Source organism: Sebastes umbrosus, chromosome 4 (genome assembly GCF_015220745.1).
Source record: "Sebastes umbrosus isolate fSebUmb1 chromosome 4, fSebUmb1.pri, whole genome shotgun sequence".
In the NCBI taxonomy this organism is placed as follows: Eukaryota; Metazoa; Chordata; class Actinopteri; order Perciformes; family Sebastidae; genus Sebastes; species Sebastes umbrosus.
The window spans coordinates 1,187,690-1,202,312 of NC_051272.1; the positions used below are offsets into that span (position 1 = coordinate 1,187,690).

The 14,623-nt window shown below is 46.4% G+C and overlaps 1 protein-coding gene across 2 annotated transcripts in view; it reads right to left on the reverse strand.

The window, feature by feature from the left end:
• Window positions 1-3,422: 3,422 nt before the first annotated feature.
• The window catches only part of LOC119486825 (zinc finger protein 469), a 161,865-nt gene continuing 150,664 nt past the window's right edge, over window positions 3,423-14,623 (reverse strand). For both annotated transcript variants that reach the window (XM_037767261.1, XM_037767260.1), the window contains one exon: window positions 3,423-5,884. In XM_037767261.1, coding sequence (XP_037623189.1) covers window positions 3,452-5,695 — 2,244 coding nt within the window. In that variant the 5' untranslated portion in view covers window positions 5,696-5,884 and the 3' untranslated portion in view covers window positions 3,423-3,451. The remainder of the gene's footprint in view (window positions 5,885-14,623) is intronic.

Sequence of the window (14,623 nt, forward strand, 5' to 3'; positions counted from 1 at the left end):
TGTGATTCATTCAGAACGAATTCAATATCGTCCTTCCGCTCATTGATATTTGGAGGTGATAATATATTCTCCTTCCCGGTAATTGCTTCCTTTTCGCTGTGATCTTCTCTCTCGACTGCATCGGCTGCCTGACATTCAATTCCGCGACGTCGACTCGCGAGAGTGGTGACATTCGGTTCCTTGTGTTCTGATATAATGGGTTCTTTTTTGAATATAGAGTCGGAAATCACTTCGAGGCTTTTCATGAGGTTTTCTGTGTATCTCTTCTGCTCTAAAATCTCTTCCTTTGTTTCTGCTGGAGTCTCTTGTTCAGCGTTTCTCTGCGCTGGTGTCTCGTGGTGGAGCTGTGGGTTTTCAATGTGTGAGGCTGTGGTGATAAAATTTGGTGCGTCTGCCTCTTTTTCAGTGAAATGTTCAAGTGGCCCTGCTTCACTGTGAATCGGAGTGTGGGGACTGTGGTGTCCAGCCATTAGCTCAAACTGGAACGGACTGGACCACGGTTCGGTGAAAGGCTCCGAGGGCAAACTGGCCACTGGTACTTCTATGGTTTGCACAGAGCACCTCAAATCCAGACCAGTACCTCCACTCTCTGACTCATCACTCAGACGTAAAGGTGAAAACTTGCTCATTTTCAGCAGCTTGGGGACGTCCTGAGCTAGTAAGGGAGGGCTTTCCAACTTAGTCGTCTGCAGCTGGTTTTCCAGCTCATTCACGATTCTCTTTATCTCCAGCTCATCTTCTGACGCGCAGCTGTTGAGAGTCGCACTGTAGTCGATTATTTTTTCTGGCAGAGACAAAGGGATGTGATTGTAATCGGCTTTCTTTCATGTGATTTTCAGAGCTGCTGCCTTTGTACTGAGATATCTCATCTGTAGTACGGGGCTAACTAAAAGGTTCCAGTCTCTTTGCTCCAGAAAGGGAGAGAAGGACGACACAAACTCTTCCTTCTTATCAGCCGCGCTCTCCATCGAATGGAAACCGTCTTTCTGAATCGGCATGTCCGAGTAGAGGCCGCTGTCGAATCCTGCGAGATCCCGAACATTGACGAGGTGTCAAATGAAAGTGGGGATTTCAAGAGCCCCTGTTCCTGGTCCAGGGGGTAAGGCATGAGGTGGAGCGGATCTTTTTGTATCAATGGGCCTTGGCTTTCAGTCGGAGACAGGCACACCTCATCCATCAAAGAGGTGCAAAGAGATGCAGGCTTGTGTGCGTCTAGGTCATTGACTAAAGTAATGGCCTCTTTCACGGCGCAGACGCTGTCACTCTGCTTTTCAAATGTGCTGCTGTCTGATAGCTCTGGCTGTATGGCTCGGGGCCCCTCGCCTCTGACGCCCTTTGTGTTTCTGTCAATATTGAAATCAGTTTCTTGTTGGCGGTGGGAGAGTGTGAATCAAACTGCAGTGGCTTGCTATCTGTACTGCTACACTGTGTTGGTTCTTCTTTGGGGCACAGACTGTCAGCTCTCTGTAGGCTGTTTCTGTCTGAACTTTCTTTCCTGGGAGACACCAGCTTCTCTCTTGATCTTTGATTGTGAGAGCTTCTGCTTTTTTCAACGTTTTTGTCTTTTGCTTTTTGTGAGGACGACACCGGATCCGCAACTTCCGGATTTGAGTGATTCTTCTTTGGATCCTCTGCGCCGTCTTTGTTATCAGACAGAATGGCTTTGTCAGTATTATACTTCTTGACAGATTTCGTGAACGTCAGTGCGAGTGCGCTGGCCTCCTTACATAACTTCTGCGGGGAGGACCTTTCATAGGTTTTCCGCTCTGGAGACTCTTTCTTTTTGATGTCCGTCTTCTTCTCACAGTCGGAGTCGGTGCGGTCGGTGCTTTTGGGGCTGCTGACGCTGTCGCCCGAGACGCTCACGGATGTGCTGAGTTCGCTGCTCGTGGACGACCTGCTGCCCCTCCTCCTGAGTCTCTGGTGAGAACCGTGTTTCTCAGGCGAGAGGGAAACCTCCTCGCTTTTTTTCACCTCAAAACACTCTTTGGACTCATGTCGCCACGCCGCCTGGTCCCTCTCGCTCCGTGCTCGCCATTTGCACTCTTTGGTGTACGTGTATTTACACCGACTGCTTTGATTCAGCCGGCCTTGGCTCGCTATCTTGACGGGCTCACATTCATCGTCTGAGTCCGAGACGTAGTCGTACTCTCCAAACGCAGGGTTCTGTACGGTGGGAGTCAGTCTCTCCATCACTAAGGAGAACTGGAGGTTTTTAGTACCTTTAACATGGAGCTTATTGAGCTTATTTTTCTGTTGAACTATTTTGTGAATAAGTTCTTTGCTCCAGGTGCCCCCTCCAGTGCTTTTCCTCTTGCTCTCTTTCACCGCGGATCTTGAGGTTGGAGATGTGGAGGCCTGTGAGGGTGTTGACCCTCGAAGTGCAGCGCTGTCCTGAAAGCTTTTAACTCCACAGCGCTCAGAGAACTTGCTGGATAAGAGAAACCTTTGTGTACTCGTGTTTTCATCCTCACTCTTGCACAGCTTCCTCGCCTCTTTCACTTTGTTGTCTTGTTCCCTCGTCTTCTCCCTGGAGGCAATTCTGGAATTTTTATGAGAGACTTCTTTTTTTATGTTAATTTTCTCATCTCGTTCCAAATTCAGAGACTTTTTCTCAAGTTTGCTTTCCGTGTGCTGTTTATCCGTCTCAGGGTTCTCAACATCAGAGTCATAAAAGTACTTTCCCTGTGTGAAAGATCTGTCATCCTCTGCTGCCTGTTTGTTTCTGCTCTCAAAGACCAGCGATTCTTTGGTTTTCAGGCATTGTTTGTTTGATGTTGCTTTGACAGTGGTGAGGTCATCATCAGCAAACGCGTCGATGAAGCTGCTGTCTATCTCTGCGTTGTCTGATTGATATCCAAGTCCATTCAAGGCTTCTGTGATTAGGCTGTCTAATTTGGCATCCTCCATCTCCAGCTCAGGGAGAGCGACAGGACCGGAGAACAAGTTGAGTTTCATTGGATCGTCCTTGTTGTCTCCTTTTGTTTCACTGTCAGATATCAGTTCTCCGTTTTTATTGAGGCCCAACAGAGACAGGTGAAGGTCAGACGGGCACCTCGACATCGAAACATTTGACACAGCTTTAGCTGGTTCTGCATGAAACTTCCTGCTGTCCTCCATCTTTGATATGTCTTTGAGGTCATTTTGTGCAAACGTATGCTGAGCACAGTATTGCTTGTGGCCTAGAAAGGAAGCCAGGTTGTTGAAATTCTGATCACACTGCTTGCATGTCAGAAGCACGTCTAGCTGGTCAAGATTTGCGGCGGCTAGCGAGGTCGCTAACAGCTGATGTGCAGAGTACGGCGGTGGTGGCTGGTGATGCTCCACCCCAAAACTGTCCATGTAACCTTTGTTTCCGTCCATGGCGGTCTTTGGATGTGTGCTGTTTTGCAGGTAGCTCATTATGTCGTCTTTGGCTCTGTCGGGCGCGTAGGGAAGGTTTCGTGGAGCGTCAGAATGAAACTGGTGAGGGTGAGCGCTCAGGTGATCTGAGGGTAACTGCGTTTTGGCTTGGTGATAGAACGGGTGGGGGGGGTGCCGACTTTGACATTTGACTGTCCTCTGAACTGATGTTAACAGGACTGGTGGACGCCGGCGAGAGGGAGGAGCAGGTGCTACTGGATGCTGGGTTATGAACCGGTGAGGGCAAAGGGGATTCATAAGGTGACACCATCATAAGTCCCATAGGCGGGACCTGTAACGGAGGATAGCTGTAGTTTCTTGATGCTGCTGGAAGAGACTGGTTGAGTCCAAAATACACCGCCTTATTTTTGGATTCACATACTTGTGCGTGGCTCATCTCTACTTTAAAAGTTGAGACTGTGTTACCGCTATGTTTTACAGTCTCCTGTCTTTGGTTTGAAAAGCCGTCACTGGTTCTGCTGTTCTGAAACGAGCTGGCGTTTTTCAGGGAGCCGTGTTTATGTGATTTACAATCATCCTGCCAGTCAGAAGGGGAAACCATGTAAGCCAGTTTTTGACTGCTTATTGGTCTCGATAACTCAATTCTGTTTTGGTTGGTTATGGAAGGGGTCGGCCGTATCTGCTGCCAGGTCAGTCTGCTATTCTTAGATGGATTTGGCCTTTGGTCAAGTGCTGGCTGGTTCTGAAACTGAAACTTGTCGTTCATATCAGTATACTGAATTGTGTTTTGGTCAATTGGTGTATATGTCTTATTGGGCCCCTCCCATAGCCTATTGAGAACCTTATTATTGATGTTTTTATCAAAAGGCATTGAGCTTGTGTGCATGTTACTGACTGGAGGGTTGTTAAATGTTTTGCTGGGAAAGTGCATTTGGGAGCCTTGTGAAATATTCCTCGCATGGTGCACACTCCCTTGAATGAGTGTTCTTTGGTTGGCAGCTGTGTCTTTAGGATGACAGTTCCTCTTACTCCCCGAGGTGATGGCTGCCTCCCTACTGTCTGCCTGTGCAATAGTGTCTGTGCTCTCGAGCAGGGCAATCTTCCCCTGCTCCGACTGCTGTGAGCTGGAGCCAGAGCTGTCACTGCTGGCCGAGTCCTCGCTCAGATTCCTCGGACACTGGATGGAGGACGTGACCCCCTGATTAAACTGTGACTGCGGAGGTTGAGGATAAGAGCTCCTATCCTCCGGCTGCTGTTCATTACCGAACTGAGTGCCGTTCTGAGCGATGTTTTGCCCTTCTCCAGGCGTAAAGGAAAAAGAGTTTTGTGTCACGTGAACAGAACCTAGCGAGGAGTCTGTAAAGTCTTGAGATTGGGGGTTCTGTTCACAGGGAAAAGAGTCCGAGGTGGATTCTTCCAGAAAATGATATCCATATTGAAATGGACCCGGCACAAAGGCCTTATTGGCTTCTGTAAGGGCAGTGGATTTTTGCGATGACACCCCGTAGTTAGCACCATTAAAAGTCCTTTCAGGAGACTGCCACACGTTAGAGCCACTCAGCTGAAAGTCAGCCAGGATCAGCTGGCTGCCGGGCTGGGAGCCGTTGCTCTCCATTGAGGCAGGCTGCTGCTGCTGCTGTGACAGGGGCGGATGTGGGTGGGATGACGTTCCACTCGAGGAGCCCAGTGCCTGTGAGGTATAGCTTGGGGAGGTGAGGTTAGAGGAGGCCTCCTGGAAGCAGCGGCTGTAGCTGAGCTCTTCTTGCTGTAGTTCGGCCTCTCTCTCCGGTATACTGGGAACGTGGAATCTGTAGCTGCCCGAGACCGGGCCACGACTGGTCTCCAACTTCTTGGGTGGCGCAACCTTCTGCTGTGGGTAGGCGATACCAATGGTGGGGTTGGAGCGTGGATTCGTAATGCTAAGTCTGTACAGCTGCTGCGGGTTGGCACGCTCCGTCTTTCCCGACCGCTTCGCCTTCTCTCGGCTGCGGCCCTTTCCGCTCGGGGACTGGGGGCTGCCTTTTCCACTCGACCAAGTCCCGTCAGTGGCAAATTTGGATCGGTTCTGCAGTGACCTGAAGTCAATCTTCCCTGTCTGCTGTGGCCGTATGACAGCCTCGCGCTGCTGAGGACAGTCCCTTCCCTTCTCTAGTTTTTCAACTCTGGCCCCTCTGCTGCCGGCTCTGGCCTCAGTGCCTGTGCTTGAAAAGTGCTCCGAAAACTCCTTTGTGGCTTTGTCACTCTGCTGTTCCAGCGCCGTCCCTTCATCCTGCAGTTTGGACTCAGCGGCCAGCTCTTTGACAGCATGCATTCGCTGAGTCTCTCCTGCCATGGTGCACAATGCGTGCTGTGAAGGCCCGGTCCTCAGAAGTGCTATCTGGGAGACAGGGGCATCGTCGTCTGGCTGGTAGGAATCAGTAAACGTCCAGAGGCAGGAGCTGCAGGGACAGGGCTGCTCGCTGCAGGCTCATCTCTTCACTTTCATCGTGCACCGCTGATCTGGCACCAGAGCAAAGCAGACCTGGAAGGAAGAGAGAACAGAGAGGATTAGATGTCGAGCTTTTACTGTTTAATTAAACACAAATAATGCAAGTGATATATACTGTATATTCAAATACAATCTGGCAATACTATTAAAACATGCAGGCAAAGCATTAAACACCATTCATTAAAGAATGCATCTTTAAAATAAGCAAAGAAACATTCATTCTGTACTCTCTGAATGAGATTGCAATCACAATATTCATAGTTTCTGCCAGCAGAGAGCACTATTGCAGCATTTCACCGGGCTGCTGTCACTGCACAAAGGACCAGTGTAATCAATGGGGAATTTCAAAATACTGCCAAACTCATACTCCAAGTCTTCAAGATACTAACGCTTAAATTCTCTATTCCCGACAACAAATAAGACATTTCAAACAAGCAAATACAGTTTCATCTGACATCAGTGAATTGATGGCTGTACAAGTGTCACAGTCTAAATCCTCTCCTACATAAACAATCACACAAAGAGACCAGTCTGGTCTTGAAATGATGCAGCTCGCTACAGTACCGAGGATGAGAGAAAATACAGTACGTGGATCCAAAAAGCGCTGCCAGTAAATGAATCACAGACTCCTTGAGAGTGGGGACACAACAATGCCACAGTGTTCTATTGCTACAGAGAGCTGCAGGTTTAGATCATGGAGGAATATCAGGGATTAGTCAGTCAGCCATTAGACAGTGAGGACCGCGGGCACACTGACGTTTGTTGCCTTTCCTCAGGCATCCCAGACAGACACGGCTTCTCAGGTCCCAGTTTACTTTGGCCCTCCACTGATTCTGCTTCATTTGAGGTCGGACCAAATGGAGGTTGGACGTAGCACCAAAATGTCATTTCTAGGCCTGGTTACCAAACTTCCACCCCATCTTTACCTCTGTTTCCCAAACATATGTATATATTTATTATTGGAAATCAATTAACAACACAAATCAATGACAGATATTGATCCAGAAACCCTCACAGGTACTGCATTTAGCATAAAACAATATGCTCACATCATAACATGGCAAACTGCAGCCCAACAGGCAACAACAGCTGTCAGTGTGTCAGTGTGCTGACTTGACTATGACTTGCCCCAAACTGCATGTGATGATCATAAAGTGGGCATGTCTGTAAAGGGGAGACTCGTGGGTACCCATAGAACCCATTTACATTCACATATCTGGAGGTCAGAGGTCAAGGGACCCCTTTGAATGTGGCAATGCCAGTCTTTCCTCGCCAAAATGTAGCATAAGTTTGGAGCGTTATTTAACCTCCTTCACGACAAGCTTTGCAAAAATTGCCAATTTCATTAAAGAAATTTAGTGGCATTAAATGAATTTGCATTAACGCGTTATTGCGTTAACTTAGACAGCCCTAGTACAAAATAAATGAGACATAATTTCAATGTCCTGTTTTCAAGCTGAGGAAGCAACTGGGTTTGAAAGATGCAGTAAAAATGTGCACCAAAATGCATCCCTATGGAGGTTTAGCTGTCGGGCCCTCTCAGGGTCATTTGAAGATCAGCAACAGATGTTTCCATCCTGAACGCCTGAGTGCCTCTCTACCAGCCAAGGGGCTTACCCTTTATCAGCTAGCTAGCTCACAGTAATGCAGTGATCTAATTAAAGGACTGTATTCTACAACCAAATACAATTGTTCCCTTTTTTTCTGTTGCTAAAGCATAGTGGAGCAAAGGAGCTGCAGAAAATATTCTCTTTGTTTGCAAAAAGTCAGATTATCACCACACCTCGACTGATCAGGTGAGGCCCTAAAGCCAAACAATGCATGCAATGGTTTTACAAAATATCCACTTTTACAGTAGGGAGGTGTGAATATGAGCTGTAGCGCCTGTAAGTAAAGTTCTCTTTAAAATATACATCCACATTTCTCCACTGCAGTTTGCTCCAGTTTGAAGGTTATTTTTTTCTTCCTGCAACACACCTAGATTCCTTTCCTGCAGATCCTATCTGATCATCCCAGTGTTGAGGTTACGATAAGATTGTTCGACATAACATTAGTGCTGATTATCAGGGAGATGATGACAGACTGCACACAAATGAATTCTTTGTGAACTCTACAAACTCTACAAACCACCGACAGTCATGATAGAACACAGTCCTGTTCACAACAAAGCACAAAGCACAGCGTTTCTTAAGGACATGTCTTGTTGCCTTATTAAAGCTGCCTTTGGTAGAAATGGAGCAAATAGGATTTAAAAAAAGTTATATTTATAAAACGGTCACTATATCCTGACAGTAGTGCATGAGGAAAAAAATCATGTGCCTCCAAACGTCATGTAGGCAGCGCTGATCAAATATGAATCAATATTCTGTTACTGTAATCGCTATTTCTCTCCTCAGATGTTCTCAGAATCATCGTAGTGCATGGTTTAGCTATAAAATGAGAACGTTTGTGACCCGGCAGCCATGTTGAGATCTGGTGAGGAAATACCAAGCACCGCCCACCAGCCGGAGCGCAGCCAATAGGAACGCTCTCTGGGAGAATCAGGTGGTAAAGAAGGCTAAGAATATTATCAGCCAACCTCGTCATGTTCTGTCTCCTGAATTCTCATTGATGCCATTAAGGCCGCCGTTATCAGGCACCTCTGAGGAGAACTAACCGTTTCTCCAACTCTTTTATTCCTTCTGCTATCAGGTTATTAAACTCAGACAGTAGTCATTTCATGTAACAATGTCTATTTATTATCTATTTGTTTTCTCTTTTTCTCTATTTATTATATTTGATTAACTTATCTGCTGTCCTTTACCGACCTGTTTGTCAGTTTCTCTGATCTGTGCTTGACAGAACATTTGGATGTTTGTCTGGATGTTGTCTGTGTGTGTTTGTGATGAGGTAAGCTGTGAATTGAATTGCCCTTCTTGGGATCAATAACGTTGTCTGAATCTGAATCTGAATCTCTCTCTCTCTGAGATTTTTTAAAGCCTGAGAGAAACAGAGCCATGAGGAGGAGCAGAAGTCTAGTTTTCTCTCAGAACACTTGAATTACAATATGCTGAAAGGTTATTATGGAATTGTTGCCCAACGATGCCAAAACTATACTGCCTACTGAAGCTTTAATAATGGCATACGTCTAAAAAACTGCATGCTTTACAGTGTAAAGAGAGCTCACAGCCTCAGTGGAGTGGACTAAAGATGCTTTAGGGGCCCTTGCTTCAGACATGTGGTTCCAAAGGGTGAATTTATTCAGTGTACAAAGTCAAAGCCCCCTCTCAGAGGTAGAGAGAGGGGGATGCAGAAATCCGATAAGATGACTTGGCCTATAGCATCGCCTCTTGAGGGGCTCTGTTGATGTCCACAGAGCAGTAGCCAATGTGTCCATACACCACCTGACAAATGGAATAGTGAGATATGACCCTCCACTTCTACCCAGAGGGATCACTCTCTGCCATGTGTTTCCTTGTCTCATCCTCTGGTAAACCTCCCAGAGGTATTTAGCAGGTTGAGAGGGAGGCTCCGAGGCGGAGACCTGGCTGAGTTTAGGCCTGGTCGTGAAAAATCACATCCCCTCTACACCTCCACAGAATCTGAAAGCCGGAGTGTCTGCAGCTCTCTCTCTCTCTCTCTCTCTGCCACCAGTGGGGGAAACTGGTGTGAATGGCCACTGCCAGCATCTCCACCAGGAAGCTGCTCGGTCCAGCTCCGCAGAGTCAACAGTCACAATCATACATCACACACCCGATCGTGTTTGCCCAGACCGGCCGCTGAGGTTTGGGACGGAAGATGAATGTGTGCAGCAACAAAAAGAGCAGTATGAGGATCACAGGAGCCTTACAGAAGTAGCACCAAAGCCTGAGCTGTCACTTTACAAAGAGTAAGGCGTTATTAATATCCTAACAAATGCCTTGTCCACTTCCCTACAGCCCTGAGCTGCTCCATAACTCTCCCCTTGCACCAACGTGCTCCACACAAGCCAGAATTACTTCACACATGCAGACTTTACGCATATCAATCTGCCAATTTGGTGGCGTCTTTGGTACAGCCTCATTCTTGAAAAGTATAAATTGCTCTTGGACTGGGTATAAAGACAGTGTGGTGGTGACAGAATTGCAAGCTGGGCACAAGTTGATATCAAATCTTACGTGACTGGTCTAAAAATTGTTCCATAAAAGTGTGTTTTAGTGGAGTTTTATAAGTCAATTAAGGCTGTGTGTGTGTGTGTGTGTGTGTGTGTGTGTTCTACAGGCCTCCTGTCAAATCACCAAGTCTCTCAAGCAGTGGCGCCCCATATGGCTTCACCACAACACCACCCTGATGCCTGAGACTGCTGAGTGCTGAAGAAGTGGTGTGTTTGTGGTGTAGGTGCACGTGTGTGCGAGTATATAACTAGAACAAATGTGGAGGAAGTTTTTTTATTACTTACACAAGGGGCATGTCTTGGTTTGTGTCAGAGATGAAGGGGGGTGGGGGGGTAAAAGGTGCATGAATGAAAACTCAATTTCCTGAAAGTCTCATTCTTGTAATTTTGGTGCAGGACGTATGTAGTGTTGGCTTGAGTGAAAATATGCTGGTAAATCTCCGTCGACTCATCACATCGCTGCCTTGAGCTCGTAATTGCTTTTGCAATTTCTATTTTCCAACAGGCCGAAGCCCCCAATAAGCTCCATATCGCTCAAAGTCAGTTAACTTAAAAGAGGACAGGCTCCGCGTCTCTTTCTACTGAGCTATTCAACATTTCTGTTGATGTGTGTTCTGTAACAGGAGAGCACCCAAAGGTGGCTAAAAGAAATGGTAAAAGCAGACGGTAGCTACTAAGGTAGGTGATCCGAACAGTTCAGCAATGTAACACTTCCGTAAGACACCACACAACCGCACTTCGATCCTGAAGACAACTCCAGAGACACAAAGCGTTGTTAGAGCCAGCAGGCCGAGCGCTCCGCTTCTACAAACAATGGCTCCTTTTATAATAATTTAAATCAATAACTGGCATTTAGCAGGAATTTCCCAACTTGTTCAGCTTTTCCAGATGCTTGCTCACTGAAATATCACCACGCAGTCTCAGAGACCACTGAGAGAGAGAGAAGACAGATGATGATGAAGGGTGATGAGATCAGAGGTGGTGGAGAGAGAAGAGGAGGAATCTGGAGTAGCAGGGAAGGCCATTAGAGAGTGGGGGAACCGTACTATGGGATGAGAGTCAGGAGGTGAAGGCTGTGTAATCAGAGGGATGCAGGGGGAGGGAGGGGGGATCAGGTGGCAGAATAAAAGCCGTCCGACTGCTCTCCTCACACCTCTCCCAGCATGACTGGTCCAAACGGAGGGAATGCACAGCGAGAGAGGCTGGCCCGGGCCCACGCCGGGGCGCGCCGCCAAAACCTCGGATAGACGTGCCATGCCTACTCCTTCTGTATTTTTGGAAGCATCCATTATGCAAGCAATTTGGCTTTAAGATCCCTGCGCCTATGTCCGTTCAGAGGCAGAGTAGGAGGGGAGATATGTCAGCGATGTGAGGAGAGCACAGCACGCTTTCACAACTTAAACCACCGCAGAATTATTTATACACAAGCTCTGCATGTGGAAGTGTGAACAGCGGCGGTCTGTCAGTAGTTTACAAACTTAATTTCTCAGTTTATGATTTATAGATAATAATTAACGCGTCATGTCTTTCTCCATACTGGTGACGCTTCGTCAGAAGAACTTCGGAACATTTGAACGATGCCGGAGAGAAACCGACGTCCGAGCGCTTCAGATGAAACAGTGAGCTCAGTACTGAGGGAGGCCTGTTATACTCGTGCCTCCCCCACCTCCACCCCCCCCACCCCCCACCCCACCCTTAACCCAATGTGGTTAGCTGCGCAGTGGGGAGGATGGAAGGAGTGTATGTGTGTGGTGTGTGTGTGTGTCTGAGTGTCTCAGTATGTGTCTGTGTGTGTGTCGGAGGGGGTTTTGGTGTGTAATTCCAGAGGCTCCCCTCACCCCCTCCCAAGTTTTTCCTCTTTCTCAGACGAGTTTTCTCTTTTATTTATTTTTTTTCTAACCGCTGGATTCTGGACTCCGTCTGTTTCCATATTGAGAACCGCAGCATTCCACAAACATGATGGAATCTTTGTTTTAGAGCGTTTCAAGGTTATTTTTTCCTCTTTGTGACACAATGTCCCTTATTCCTGCATGTCAGTGGATTATTACACGTGTGGCTGTGCAAAAAAAAAAAAAAAAAGGTAAACTGTGTGACGGCCTTTAAAACATGACTGAGTAGAACAGGATATTAATGAAACGGCAAGCTGACTCTCACTTTGTAACCGTGATGACCTTCCATCCTTAACGGACAAATGCCTTTTTTCCAGTTGTGTTCCTCCTACATTCCTTTTTTCAGCGTATCAATATTTTCTTGTCCCGTCTTCTGCCGGGGCCAGAGTATTTGGTTGCCTTTCAAAATCAACAAAGTTTTATTAAATGTAAAAGAAACTTTTAGATGGAATGGGATTAATTAATGACAGCCCTGTGTGACCTCAAACTTAATTAGCATACTTTTTTATTGGGTGAATATCTAACCAAGCGACAATTTATATTATATCACACTTATAAAAGCTTACCCATACTGGCTACAAGTATTTAGATATTTAGAAGGTAAAGGACACAATATTTTCTTTACCAAGCAACACAGCTGAAAGGAGACATATCATGCTCATCTTCAGGTTGTATTTAGTGTTTCTATTAGAACATGTTTACACGCTTTAATTTAAAAAAAACAACATGATTTTTCTCGCAAAAGGGCTCCGATACAACGGCACCGATACCACTTTACAGCAGCGCGACGTTAACCTCTCGTCACCATCTTTCGGGTCCTCACGCTCCACCACCTCAGCCGGCCCTCATGTTCATTGCGCCACGGGGTTTTGCTTGCACCCTCTGACTCGGGCGTGCGTTAGACTCCTTGGTCCGTGTTTCAAGACGGGTCGGGTGGGTTGCCAACAACGCCGCAGACCCCTGGCGCCTTTTACGTGGGCCGTGGCACGACAACGTGGTTGGGGAGCACTGAGGACAGTCTCGCAGGGAGCCCCGTCACGGTGCGGCGAGGTCCGGGCGGGGAGCGCTGTAAAGCTGCGGCTGCAAGCCACCTTCGCCCCGAGCCTTTCCAAGCCGACCTAGAGCCGGTCGCTGCGCACCGCCTCGTATGCGGGACTCCCCAGCCTGCCGTGTGTCGCTCACACCCTCCAGCTGGCTGTTAACGAGGGAAGTACTCGTATTGGTACTCGTTATCGGCGAGTACCCACATGTAAGTACTCGTACTCGGTCAGAAAAAAAGTGGTATCAGTGCATCCCTACTGAATGGCTGGTTGAATCACATGTTTTCTAGACAGCCCACAAAAACTGTGTGTTGCTTTATTTCACAGTTTGTGGGTTGGTATTACTCCTGATACCAGAATGTATGTCCACAAGCACTGAATAAAAAAACATGATATGTCCCCTTTAAACTCTGGGTAAAAGGTATCCAGCGAGAGTGCCATTTTAAGATGGTCACTGAGTGAAAAATAGTGAATGTGGATGTGGTGGATGGACCCCCCACACACATAAACAAGAGGTGAAGGATGAAATATGGCAGTCTTGACCTCAACGGTTTCTACCACACACACTACAAGGGAATCATAAATCTTTAGTTTTAATTGTGCTTCAAAATAGTAGAAGAAGAAGAGAACTGAAGCAGCAAATAACAACAATCAAAAGAAGTGAAAGTTTCTCCTCCTCACCGTTCAGATATTACCGTTCAGCAGAGCCAAGAAATCCTCTTTTGATCTTCTATTTACAGTATTTAAAGGCTGACACAATCCAAAACACGTCCTAATAAAAACACAGTCTGGACAGAGTTCATCTTTATCTGCACGTGACAAATGTTAGGCAGATGCACGAACATACAATTAGCATGCATAGCTTTACAGAATGATTTTCTATTTAACTAATTTAAATGTTGTAGTTCCACAGTTCTCTTGTCATTCAGTAGTTTCTGAAGAGGCAGAGCTCCAGCCTGAGGGGACTCAACCTTTTCCTCCTGACCTGTCACCCTCCCTCCCATGAATCGATGAACAAACGCACCAACAAGACAAACATGCACAGGCACGCTGGGCGGTAACGATAACCCCACATATTTTGACAGAAGCTTCTTCGGAATTCATAAATGACAAAACACTTATTCAGCAATATACACATGCTGCTATTTTTACAGCATAAATACAGTAAGGGTGAAGTGTCACAAAAGCTTGATAATGATTTTTAAAGGCGGCGTAAGGCCGGTGCTTAACAGTAATGTTTTGAACAGTCAGGACATTTTATATTCTCCTTCAAAAAGATCTAAATGCAAACCTACCAGCATCTGGAATTTGAAGCATTTCATGTCTTCATAAATAACTTACAAGTACGGTACGGACCATATGAAGTTTAATCTGGTTAAAGTGGCAGTATGTTTTTAAGATCAAGGCTCACCTCTTTTCTTTGGCTTTTGAATGTACTTGAATTGTGAATACTAATTGGTCTTTTATAATGTTCATAACAGTCTTTTACTCATGGATGTTATCTTGGTCTCTGTCTGTGGATATGTGTGATTTGGCTGTCTGCTTTTAAATGTGCTATAGAAATAAATTTGACTTGACTTTAACTTATCATTATGAAGTTAATGCTGATTGCACAATATAATGGCTATAGAATAATGACACCATCGGTGTTTAGATTGGTTCCCTTTACGCCTCCCTTTCACTACGCAGTTCAGACTGCCACCAGGTACGA